Source organism: Astatotilapia calliptera, chromosome 7, assembly GCF_964374335.1.
Source record: "Astatotilapia calliptera chromosome 7, fAstCal68.1, whole genome shotgun sequence".
Classification (NCBI taxonomy): domain Eukaryota; kingdom Metazoa; phylum Chordata; class Actinopteri; order Cichliformes; family Cichlidae; genus Astatotilapia; species Astatotilapia calliptera.
Window position 1 is genome coordinate 5,270,340 of NC_137428.1, and position 12,555 is coordinate 5,282,894.

Sequence of the window (12,555 nt, forward strand, 5' to 3'; positions counted from 1 at the left end):
GTACATCATCCTCTGATTCTGGACTGTATTTTATGAATATGTTAATGACATACAGTGAAGAGGTCCAGTATTGTGCAGAGATGAGACCACCGATTGGCTCCAGCTGCCTGTCAGAACAAGCCATTCAGGCTTGTTATGAGGGGGAAACTACCCACAGAGGCCCAAACTGTGTTATATACCAAGCTATAAATAAGCTTTTTAATGCTGTAAAGTAATGAGTCTGTGGGGATTAGCTCCCTTTTTGGAAGCCGCCTCATGTGTTGCTGAAAGTAACTGTAACTTTTGCCACTTCCATGCTGGCATCATATTTCAGCTTGAGTCAATCATGACCCAGGCTAGCCACTTATCAATCAAAGGGTAGTTACACCCTAAAGCTTGTTATTTCTTTTTTTACATTAAAAAAGAGCCATAATTTACAAACACACTTTATTAAAGACTGAAATTTGTTGACTGATGACATCAGCTCATCAGGAAAGTTTTTTCTGAGTCATTTCCTCATCAGCTTCCAGACACCAACTTGCCTCCTGCTGATCATTAGAAAAAAACCTAGAGACTAACTTTTACTTACAGTCTATGTTGCAGACATTTCCATCTAATGGCATGTTCCCAACCATCACAGCACAGTGTTACTGTATCATCAATGTTCTGCTGGAAACTTTCACTGGAACAGATTCAAGCATGTTATCTGATTGTTGAGGTTCTCTGACTAATACTAGAAAATCTTTATTCAAATCAATAAAAAGCACCTTGAGGTGAACCGATGCTATTTTCTGTAAACCTGAATTGAACCAAGTGTCACATGACCAATTTTAAACATGATCAGTGCATCAAATCTGCTGGAGTTCCACCGCTGAGTGAGAAAATTTTTATTTTATCTTTATTTTTATTTTTATTCCTATTTATTCTATTTATCCCCTTCGTATATTTTATTTATATTGTCTCTGTATTTATATATATGTGTGTGTATATATATATATATATATATATATATATATATATATATAATATTCTGTAACTCTGTAACTTCTGTCGGTGCTGTGCTTTTTTGGAAATCGAATTTCCCAGAGGAACCCACCCGAGGGATTAATAAAGTTCTATCTAATCTAATCTAATCTAATCTAGAAACAGTTGGCACGTAAAAACATCTTGTAATTCAATATTTCTGATTCATTTGGGGTTCACATGGAAACATGAATCAAATGATGAGACAAAATAGAACAAAAAGCTGCTACTAATATTTTACTAATATTTTTTTACAGATTAATTTGCTAAACATTACTAAACATTTACAAATCAGAAAAAATGCTCTCATAGTTATCCAGAGACAAAAGCTGCTTTTCTTTGTGACATGTCTTTACAACCATTAAGAATGTGTTAAAAATAATTCATAGAAAATTTAAAAAATAGTGATTTTTTTTCATGTGTCATATTGCAACCACTAAAAAACCTAAAATGAATCATTGCAGTCTTGTTTCATGTTCATTAAGTGCTTGGTATTAGCTGTATTTAAGCATTAATAGTGATTTCTTACTATAGGCTTCATTCACTCAGGCTCTTTTTCAAACACACATTTACACACTCTGATGGGCGCAGCTTCGTCACCATGTTTGGAGTGCAAAACTATTTATAAACAAAATGAAGAAATGTTGTCAGGCAAATTTTGTGAGGTGAGAAAGTGCAGCGTTTCCTGTTGAGACGCTCGGTGGACTTGATGCTGGAACCAAAAAGTTCCTGAATCTGGCAAACATGACATTAAACGTTATCACCATGCATAGACTGTGCAACTGTTGACTGATAAATGTCAGCTGAAACCACAGAATCACTGCTAATTTCACAGAACTACAGCACATTGTCTCTAAAAACAGATTCTCATGTGAGAACATGCAGCTCTGAGTCAGCTTGCAAAGGGCACATAGTTCATGCAGTTTATATCGACACTGTACGATCAGGGCACGGGACTGCACATGAGCCCGAAATAATTGGACTAATTGGTTTAGAGACACTGAGCAAGTCAGAGCTGCACTGAGGGGGCAAAGTGCTTTGCATGTGTAAGAACTCTGACTGCTGATGATTTGGACAATCCTCCAAATAGAGCGTTACGCCAAGAGCCGAGGCTCGAGGACCCCTTACTGATTATTGGCTTGTGCCGATCTAAAGCTACTGATTGAAACTGAATAATGAAGCCTTTGAATTAAAATATTATGACACGCAGTCAAAGGAAATGGCGATCGAGCTCAGACTGAAACTCCGTGTGAGTCACTGTTGATCTACAGGTTACTTTTATCTTTAGTAAGAGCTATTTCTGTGCTATGATTGGTTAGAAACCTGATTGGTACTTATCACAAAGACCATGAGATAAAAGGTATTCCTTCAGCTGATTAAAAATAAAAATGTTTTCAAATATTTTGCTGATATAAAGAAAAAATCTATAATTATTCAAAACTGAAAGATACAGCGCATTTGAGAGAAAGAGGGAAAACTCCTGTCTGTTGATAATATTTATTACTTGATTTATAAAACACACACACAACCACACACACGCAGAGGTAACATAAAGAAAATGCATAAATAAATATAAATATATAAATAATATTATAAATACAAATAAATGAAATAAATAACAGCAGTCCATCCACGTGAGCCTTTTCCCTCACTTTGCTGAAGCAACATGTTCAACAATGATTATGTGAAACCAAAGGCCAATCCGGTCTCATGATCAAATACAAAGAAAAAACACAATAAATAATTTCACTCTGAATTATGCTAAAAAAAGGACAGATATGTGTATTTGTGTATTAAAGTTGGAGGCTTTTACTTTGAATAACCTTTAGCTTTACTTTTTAGTTAAAACTGTGTAGGTGAGACCAGAGCTGAGAATCATAGCTGTAATTTTATGCTGATCTGTGGAATTTCACACACGCAAATGTGTGAAATTACAGACGCACCACGCACATGTACCCAGACCCATGCGTTGCGTAATGGGTATTATATTTTACAATTTTACAATACCCAGATATGCAGTCGTTGTGTGGATTCCTCTCTGAACCACAAGCTGCTTCCTTGTGATAAGATCAGGGGCAACAGGCTTACAATGGAACACACAAATAGCAATCTCACACAATCTTTTCTGTTTGTCGCTGTCATCTATATCAGTCGAGATGGTATCACGAAAGGTGCTGGGCTGTGGTTAAAAGAGTACATTCTAATTTCTCAGATCTGCCTCTCATTTACTGGGGCTGCTAAAAGGTTAGAGACATTTTACTGCAACTTTTTACTTCATCATTGTTTCAGTTTTCTCGTAATAATGATTCACTGCTTTCTTTCAAGGAAACGCCTCCTCAGAGTGCACTTCAGTCACCTCGTTGACCACTCTACTGTTTTAATCACAATTCCAACATTTTGAGGCACTGACTTCTTTTTTTTTCTTAAAGTTACATTAAATATATATATTTAAGACTTTTCTGAAGTGGGGGAATGGGATGGGGTGATGACACACTGTTTTTTGTGGCTCTATAATTCCAAAATCGTTACAGATAAGGAGGAAAGTGCAAACTCCTATTCAAATTTCATGGTGAAATTAGTGTATAAATGCAGTTTTTTTGTTTCTGGCTTCACTTACAGCTGAACTTCAGAAAATGGTGATGGAATATTTTTCTGGGGCGTCAACCACAAAGCAGCACGGAGGCCAGCGACAGGGTTAAGGTATCTGCTTTTTGTGTTTTACTTAAGTCTCTTCTGGTGCAGAGCAACCCAAATGATGTTTGATGCAAAAGAGAGAAAATTTGTTCCTGTGATAACAGTTGCAGTGGTTACGGTCTGACCGACTAATGCTCGTCACACCAACACATGAACAGGAACTAAAGGTTGTGGTTAAACATTTGTCTGCGCCTGTTCATCTCTGAACTGTCCTTCACTTGTGAATAAAACAGTTTTGACTGGTGTTTGTTTCTGTTTGTTTTGCATGACTTTCCCATAGCTACTCTGTTCTGTGGAATTCATTAAATAATGCTTTCAGAAATAAATCCACACCACATGCAACCACGTTGACTAAGGCTCAGCTGTCAGTGAAGCACCAGTAAGAGCACACGTGCATGCTGGAATATAAAAATGGATAATCTGTTTTTCACAATTGAATTCAAATTCAAAGTTGCAAAGACTTATAAAAGAGTGCACTACCCACTTTATTACGTATGCCTGTTCAACTGCTTATTAATACTAATCAGCCAATCATATTGCGGTACTTTGGTGCATTTAGGCGTGTGCACGTGGTCAAGACAATTTGACGAAAATTAAACTGGGCGTCTAAATGACAAAAGAAGGTGAATTAAGGTGGCTTTGAACTTTGGCTGTTGGTGCCAGATGGGCTGGGAGCTTCTCCACACAGCCATGTCTAGAGTTCACATAGATTAGTCACAGTCTAAATAATACAAAATATCTTCTAAGCGGTTCTTTGGGTAAAAATACACTTTTGATGTGAGAGGTCAGAGGAGAGAGGCCAAACTAGCTTTCGTTGCAGTTGTCACGTTTGCTTGGCTGGAAAAAAAAATGCTGGTTTGATTCGAGCTCAAATGCTGTTTGAGGTTGTGTCAGGAAAGGCATCCTGTGTAAAACCAAATCAAACTACTAACAACTAAACTAGTTGTGGTGGCCCCTTGTGTCAAGGAAGAAGCTAAAAGCAGCCTCTTCATCTTCGAGCTGATAGAAAGGCAATGGCAGATACAGAAGAGTATCTCTGAACACACAACATATCAAAGCATGAAGAAGATGGGCTTTGTCTGGTTAGTCTGCCTGATGGTGGATTAAGAATTTGGTTCAAATAACATGAGATCCATCCTACCTTGTCTGCTGGTGGTGGTGTCATGGGGTGTGGGATATTTTATTGGGCCTCTTAGTGACCACATCCATTACTTTTTAACCACAGTTTACCCATTGACTGACAGCTGCATCCAGCAGGATGGGTGTCGTGGTCCCAGGCTTGCCCATAAAAAACTCACAACCCTGGGTCCACACCCATGTGCCATGTCATGAAGCTCAAATCATCTGAAACTGGTTTCTTGAAGATGACAGCGCACTCACGTTACTCAAATGGCCTTCACATTCAGATGGAGAACCTTTGGGGCTTGATGGATGTGCAACCAACAAATCTGCAGCAAATATTTGATGTCAACATGGACCAAAACCTCTGGGGAATGTTTCCAGTATCTCGTTGAACCTGAGGCATGAGTGCTTGAGTCAGTTCATAAGCCAGATTGATTCAACCTGGTGTGATCAAGGTATAGCTGATAAAGTGTCAGGTGACTGTGATGTTGAGGGGGTCTGGAACCTCATACCAGCAGCTGTTTATCATTTCAGTTTTTAGAAATAGAAAATTTCCATTTTGCTTCCATTGCTTCTGAGTGAAGCAGGTGCCTATGAGTACTGTAGAGTCATGTGACTCGAGAACATATGGTAGTGAAAATGGAGTGATCGTTGTTAGTTGAGTTGAATCCATGTTACATCCTTGATGTTATCTATTTCTATACTCAAGGTGGAGGAGCTGCAGAGGTGTTGCTTGATGGGTGATTTTTAATCTACGTGTTTAAGTGACAAAGACATCTGTGTCTCTTACACTTCCTTTTACCCAAAAAGGCAAGTCACTACGACAGATCTGTTAAGACTGCCCTATTTATGAGTGTGGCAAAGCATTAAACTTTCAGATCACTTTTTAGAACGACAGCCAAAGAACGTCATCACATCCAGAGAGAAGTCACCATGAAGGCCACAGTGGGACTGCTGCTTCTGCTGCTCACGGTTTATTGCTGCGCTGCTGCACGTAAGTCTGTCAGTCTGCATGTGGCTAAGGATAAATTACACCTGAGGCACTTTGATGTTTTTATTTCAATTTTCATCTAATTTAATAGTAATCATCATAAATTGCATGACTTACAAGGTTTGCATTTGACTAAATTAACCTCAGATTAGTTATGGTTTTTGGTGTGCTGTTATTTTGAGTAAATACATTTAAAAAGGTTGTTGTTTGGCTTTGGTTATAAAATATGCATGCGTAACAAAGATGCATTTGTACCACAGACATGATATTAGGTTTTCAGATGTCATGTTACAGAGTTAAAGTGACATCTGAAAACCTAATATCATGGATGAGGACCTCAAGGATGAGGTTTTGCATGGTGTCAACTAAGATGGATTTTGCAGGGTTAGCTTGTTATCATGAGTTGTACACTCATAACTAAGGCTGTGTTTAATCACTCATAGAGTCAGAAGGCCTCTGGCTATTTTTTGTCCAGAGGCTTCTTAGCAGGTTGATTCACGTAATTTTAACATGAAGGATGCTGAGGTCACTGAACTGATGTGGCTCTTTTTCTTTCTTCCAGCTGAAGCATTGGATGAGACAGCTCCTGGAGAATGCTGTTTCCATTTCTTTACAGAACGCATACCAGTGAAGAACATAGTCTCTGTCATCAAGACTCACAGCAACTGTCTGGAAAAAGCATTTGTGTATGTCACCACAATGAGTAATTAGATTAATAATAACAGTTTCTGAACACAAAACAAATTGCACGAACATTTTACTGAGACACAGCGTAATATTTTCAGTACTAACTCTTTTGTAATATCCCTGCAGGATCCATACAGCCAAAGGAAGACGCTTCTGCGTGGGCCACAGTGTCACCTGGGCTCAAGATGCTTTTATGAAAGAGCAGAGCAGTGACTAACAATGCTCTTCAGTGTCCACGATCAAGCATAATAACAGGCTCTGTTATGTTACTCTTCACTGCCAGCATTTTTATAATGACTGTATTTTACAAGACGCTTTGCAAAGCATAAATAAACCCATGTTCTCTTGATTTGCTTGCGATCCTCTCCAAGAATGTTTCAATTAAAAAAAAACAAAAAACAAGCATCTGCAGTTGTGGTCAGAAGTTTCATGTCGATGATGAGTGTATGTAGTGTCACATTAATTTTGGGACTTTTAATTATTTTTTTTGAACTCAGGAATCTCAGGACGAGTGTACATGAACTTGTGTACTGTAAGAACATGCATGGATGTTTTTAACTTAGTGAAAGAGGTTTCATCGTGGGTAATTAAACATTAAGAAAGTTAGTGAATAGTTAATGAAGCATTAAAACCGCACAGGTCAGCCGTTTGTCCCGGGTATGAAGTGAGAAAACATTTGAAAAGTTTGTCACAACATAGACAGACAGGCACTGATGTCAGGATATCCAGCTCCTACAATGAAGCCTGCCTTCCTCACAATTTTGTACAGGTGTGAAATGCCTCTCTTCTTCGTGCCGATAGAAAATCTGCAGCAGCGTTTTGCAGATGTTGAAGGAGTCTGTGCTGACTCCTGCAAGGCTTCTCTGCCTCCCTCGGCTAGACTCTGAGTACCTTCTGCATGCACTTGAGCTCCTGCTGATCACCAACTTTCACATTACCTGTGATCCAGGGCTTGTTGTTAGCATAGCAATATACAGTCCTTACTGGAACAACAACATCCATACAGAAGTTCATGTTGCAATAATAATGTATACTTTATTGATCCCCGTGGGGAAATTAATCTCTCTGCATTTAACCCATTCACTCAGTGAAGCAGTGTGCAGCCACTAATCAGGTGCCCAGGGAGCCGTGTGTAGGGACAATACCTTGCTCAGGTGCTTCTGGGTAGCCATTCAGTGGATTCGAACCCTGACCTTCCAACTACCTACTGAGCACAACATAGCCTGATATGGGGTCACAAGTTTTTCACTCCTGGAACAGTACATGCTACATTTTGACATTTATTTTTTTTTACCATATATTTTTGCAATTTCACCATTGGATTTTAACTGAAACAGTGAAGGGCATCAACAGATGTATAATATTAATTAAGAATTGTAGGCATTTTTATTCACAGTCCTCCATTTTCAGAGGCTTAAAGAAACTGAATAATTGAGTGAGAGCAGTTTCATGGCCAAGTGAGGCCTGTTCCTGGTATTACGTGACAAATAAGCAGTTTAATGTCTAACTTGTCTTAGAGAAGACAGAAGATTTTTTAAAAAGTGGATGATTGCAGAAAATCTTCCCTCACATCTTGAGGAGAAACGTGTATCATTCTCAAACTCGACAATCAAGAGAAACGTTCATGAATGGGAATACAGAGTTTACTGATGGCGGCTGCAGTCAAAGAAGAAGATCTCAGGAAAGAAATTCTTTTTGTTGTGACTTTTATGGAGTAAATTACAAAAACGAACAGGAACGACTAGAAAAAGTGTCTTCCAGATTTATGAGACAGACCATCTGCCCATTCCCAGCATGATCCCTCAGGAGGCCAGCTTTTTTATGGTCAACCATAATAAAGCTCTAGTTATTTTAATCTGTGAACAGATTAAACAGCAATTTTATAATGACTGTATTTTCTAAGATGTTTTGCAAAGCATAAGTAAACCCACAATTGTTTTGCTTTCGATGCCCTCCAGGAATCTCTCTAATACTGTGGTCAGAAATTTACATACACTCATTATGGCCAGATTGGGTGTACATAAACCACAACTATATGAACACACGGAAATTTTGAATGAAAAGGATACGCTTTAATTGCAGGGTGTTTTTGAACAAATGACATTGCTCACTGGACACATGTGGACTCTCACGGTCTAAAACTGAATCTGCCTGCACTCTGACAGTATAAACACTAGGGAGAGTAGTGTTTGTGCGGTGTTATAAAAGGGGCGCTGCAAGGTTAGAACACTCATTGCTATGAACCTGTTATGTTTTGATGTGTGTGTGTGACCTCCTGCGTGCAGTAATAAATAGCTTGATCACAGCTCCTACCGTGTTGCAGACTTTAAGTTCCACGACAGCTGGAGCAGAAGATTCAAATTAATAAATAATATCAATAAATCTGCAGGAAGTGTGTGATGTTATCATGTCAACATGGATAAAAAATCTCTCCAAATGTTTTCAGCACCTTTTTGAATCTATACAATGAAAAACGTGATACAATAAATATGGTCCAACTCAGTACAGTGTGCATAACTGTGTTCACTGAATGCATATATGTGTGCACATATGCAACCTGTTACCCTCCGAGTGACGAGTTACTGTCATTGCTGATTGTAGCGGGTGCCCACTACTGCAGAGTCATTTGGCTGGAGAATAAGTAGTAACCGTGCTGTCCAGTGTAGCGAGTGATGTATTCACCATTTTTGTGACCAAACAATATTTACAAAAATAAATAAGAAAGTCAACTTCATAGTTAACTCAGTAAAAATAAACATAACTGAACTTAAATCAGCAGAAATTATGGTCACATGCACACAGCTATACTGACCTGGTCCTTTCTCCCACTAACACCAGAGTTCTTCTGCTATCCAAACAATTTCTCCTCTGAACTATTCCATGCAGTAGGTAAGACAAATGTTACCATTCTCATAAACGTATAATGCTACTCTTTATTAGCTATAAAAACTAAGGTATAGTCAATACATATCACAACAATAAATCCATTTCTCAACAAACACAAAGTCAAATTACAAGACTTTATCAAATTACAAGAATTCTCCCCCTTCTTGACCTGGTCTCTTCCTGTGATCTCAGACTAACCTGGACGCTATAAATACGGGGAATTGAAACTACATTTCCTCCTATTGTTCCTGGCACACAGGTAGGTTAGGTGAGTTCAAACTAGACAATTAACAAACTTGTCAGAGTTGATTTAAACCAAGATGTTACATTAAATAATCTGCAACAGTGTGAAACATAAACAAACCCGGGATAGTACACGTTTGCCTACTACAGAATACATATGAGATATGGCTAAATCAAAACAAGAATGTTAACTAAGAATATCCAGCTTTTAACTCTGAACAAAAGGTGTTCTCACCCACTTTGTCACACAAACATTATAAAGGAGGTCATGATAGCTGGCATATTAATGATCATGAAACTGACCTCATGGCCCATTATTAGTCAGTGGTGCTAGTTTCAGTCATTATGCAAATGTACTGGTTATAAGGTTGGGGAACCCTGCAGTCGAGCTGAGACTAAACAAGTAATTGAATAAGCGACAAAATGTTTCTTGCACTGAAGACGCTATGTCCAGATGAACAGAATCAGCTTTGGGGGATTATAAAGAATCATATGGCAGAAATAAACAGACATTATGCTGTTACGCATGTCTTCTCAAACAAAATTACTTTAATTAAAAAAATTAAAAATGTGGTCATCGTTCTCAGCTGACTTGAATAGATGGAACATGATGTTATCTGTTTCCATAATCGATGTGGAGAAGCTGCAGAGGTGTTGCTTGGTGAGTGATCTTTAATCTACATGTTTAAGTGGTGGTGTGTCTCTTACACTTCCTTTTACCCAAAAAGGCAACTCACTATAATAGATCTGTTAAGACTGCCCTTTGTATCAGTGTGACAAAGCATTAAGTATTCAGTTAACTTTCTAGAGCGACAGCCGAAGGACATCATCACATCAGAGTGAAGTCAACATGAAGGCCACAGTGGGACTGCTGCTTCTGCTGCTCACGGTTTATTGCTGCGCTGCTGGACGTAAGTCTGTCAGTCTGCTTTTAACTGGGGATAAATGCCCTCTTGAATGTTTTTATTAGATTTTTATCTGATTTTATTAGTAATCTTCATAACTTAAATGAGTTACAAGTTAAAAACGTTTACTGTTTATTGTGAATGAACTTCACATTACGTGGGTGAGGTTATTACAAAACTTCAAAAGGGCGATGAGTTATTTTAAAAATTCATTTTCAAATGTTTTGAGTTTGATGACAAAACACGTTAAAATGTTACGAAGACAAACTTTTGCTTTTATCACATACATGACGTGAGGTTATGTATGTGTTTACTTTATGACCGTTTGATCCAGATAAAAAAAATAAGCTGTTGCGTTTTTAGAAACGAAGTGACAGTTTGACCTGAACAACAGGTCGAAAGATAATAATCAGAGGAAGAAAGACTTTATTTTTGTTCTAAAGAAAGCATATATATATATATATATATTATATGTACAACACTACTGGGTCACTAACAAATTACACATATAGCTCAGCCATGGAGAGCAATGCCATGAAGCTCCCAGCACACAGTTTTGTGACCTGAGCGCTCTGACAGTGTTAATGTCATTGCCTTTCTATTTAAAGACTGAGTTCCAGGCTGAGTGCTCAACACCTTTGACACATGCTGCTATGAAACTGAATTTTTTACTGTCTTTTTATTTTTTCTTTCAGCTCAAGGATTGCATGAAATGTCTCCTGGACAATGCTGTTTCAAATTCTTTACTGGAAGGATACCACCGAAGAAAATAGTCTCTGTCATCAAGACTCACAGCGCCTGTCTGGAAAAAGCATTTGTGTATGTCACCACAATGAGTAATTACAGTAATCGTAATTTCTGAACACAAAACCGTGTGCATGCTTTTTTAGGGTCTTCTCTCACTGTCCCTCTTCACCTGTTTTTCTTTCCCTTCTTTACCTAATAATAATAATAATAATAATAATAATAATAATAATAATAATAATAATAATAACAATAATAATAATAATTTTATTATTAAGATCTATCAAGTGGAGCAATTTGGCAAAGCCATGACCAAAAATAAATGGAAAAATAAATCAGTTGGGCATCTTTCTTGTCCTTCAGACAATAATCCCGGTAATAATAATTATTGTTAAGTACTGAATGGGACAGGCAAAAAAAAAGAAGAAGAAGAAACCCGAAAAAAAAAACCCCACCAACAGCAACAAAAACAAAAAAACTCAGAATGCATGAAAACACGCGAGTCACAGCGTGGTATCTTCTGTTCTAACTCTTTTGTAATCTTCCTGCAGGATCGGTACAGCCACCGGGAGGCGCATCTGTGTGAGTCAGAGTGTCACCTGGGCTCAAGACGCTTTTAAGCAAAAGCAGATCGGTGATGAATGAATGCTCTTCAGAGTTCATGATCAGCCATAATAAAGCTCTGTGTTATGTTAACCCATGCTAGCAGCAATTTTATAATGACTGTATTTTCCAAAATGCTTTGTGTATATATATTAAAAAAACAACCCACGCATGTTTTTTCAATAAAAATGTTCGGCTTTGAATCGGGCGTTTACTTTTTTGTTTTGTTTTTTAAGGAGAAATTTCCACACTTCATCTTTACCCTACCAAAAAAAAAAAAAAATCCAGTAGCCTATCATACTGGTAGCGGACACAGGGCCTTCTGATTAGGAGTGAGGCCGAAAACAGTGGTTGTTTCGTGTAACCTGAACATGAACTCTCGCGTTCTGATTAACCTTTCAACACCGTTTCAGCTTAAAGCTATTAAAACTGAACGGTGTTCCAGACGTTTCGCTGTGTGCTACAGAAGTTTAAGATAGCCGCGGTTATAAAGTTCTGGGTCCAAATCAACGTGTGAAATTACATTTTTTATTTTTTATTTTTTTAGTGTTCTTTGTTTGTTTGTGTTTTAATAATTTCATTAAATTGTTCGAGGAAAGAAAAATATCTAGTATAAAAATTTTAAAGGCTTTCAGATTAAATTTAGAACATTTAGTCAGCACCAAATTGATATGATTT

The 12,555-nt window shown here is 37.8% G+C and overlaps 2 protein-coding genes across 2 annotated transcripts; both read left to right on the forward strand.

Moving 5' to 3' along the window:
* Positions 1 to 5,611: 5,611 nt before the first annotated feature.
* LOC113025167 (eotaxin-like) lies at positions 5,612 to 6,898 on the forward strand. Its single transcript, XM_026172648.2, has 3 exons — positions 5,612 to 5,812; positions 6,372 to 6,495; positions 6,623 to 6,898. The coding sequence occupies exons 1-3, from the start codon at positions 5,752 to 5,754 to the stop codon at positions 6,711 to 6,713; spliced, it is 276 nt and encodes a 91-aa protein (XP_026028433.2). The 5' UTR covers positions 5,612 to 5,751; the 3' UTR covers positions 6,714 to 6,898.
* A 3,483-nt stretch (positions 6,899 to 10,381) lies between these two features.
* Positions 10,382 to 12,080, forward strand: LOC145429926 (C-C motif chemokine 4-like). The gene is made up of 3 exons (XM_080304079.1): positions 10,382 to 10,536; positions 11,226 to 11,349; positions 11,826 to 12,080. The coding sequence occupies exons 1-3, from the start codon at positions 10,476 to 10,478 to the stop codon at positions 11,917 to 11,919; spliced, it is 279 nt and encodes a 92-aa protein (XP_080160205.1). The 5' UTR covers positions 10,382 to 10,475; the 3' UTR covers positions 11,920 to 12,080.
* The last annotated feature ends 475 nt before the right edge of the window (positions 12,081 to 12,555 follow it).

Bases quoted from the DNA above. Each gene is read 5' to 3' on its own strand.
- LOC113025167 (XM_026172648.2), top strand. From the start codon at position 5,752: ATGAAGGCCACAGTGGGACTGCTGCTTCTGCTGCTCACGGTTTATTGC. The intron at 5,813-6,371 runs GTAAGTCTGTCA...TCTTTCTTCCAG, and splicing joins TTATTGCTGCGCTGCTGCAC to CTGAAGCATTGGATGAGACA. The intron at 6,496-6,622 runs GTATGTCACCAC...ATATCCCTGCAG, and splicing joins TGTCTGGAAAAAGCATTTGT to GATCCATACAGCCAAAGGAA.
- LOC145429926 (XM_080304079.1), top strand. From the start codon at position 10,476: ATGAAGGCCACAGTGGGACTGCTGCTTCTGCTGCTCACGGTTTATTGC. The intron at 10,537-11,225 runs GTAAGTCTGTCA...TTTTTCTTTCAG, and splicing joins TTATTGCTGCGCTGCTGGAC to CTCAAGGATTGCATGAAATG. The intron at 11,350-11,825 runs GTATGTCACCAC...ATCTTCCTGCAG, and splicing joins TGTCTGGAAAAAGCATTTGT to GATCGGTACAGCCACCGGGA.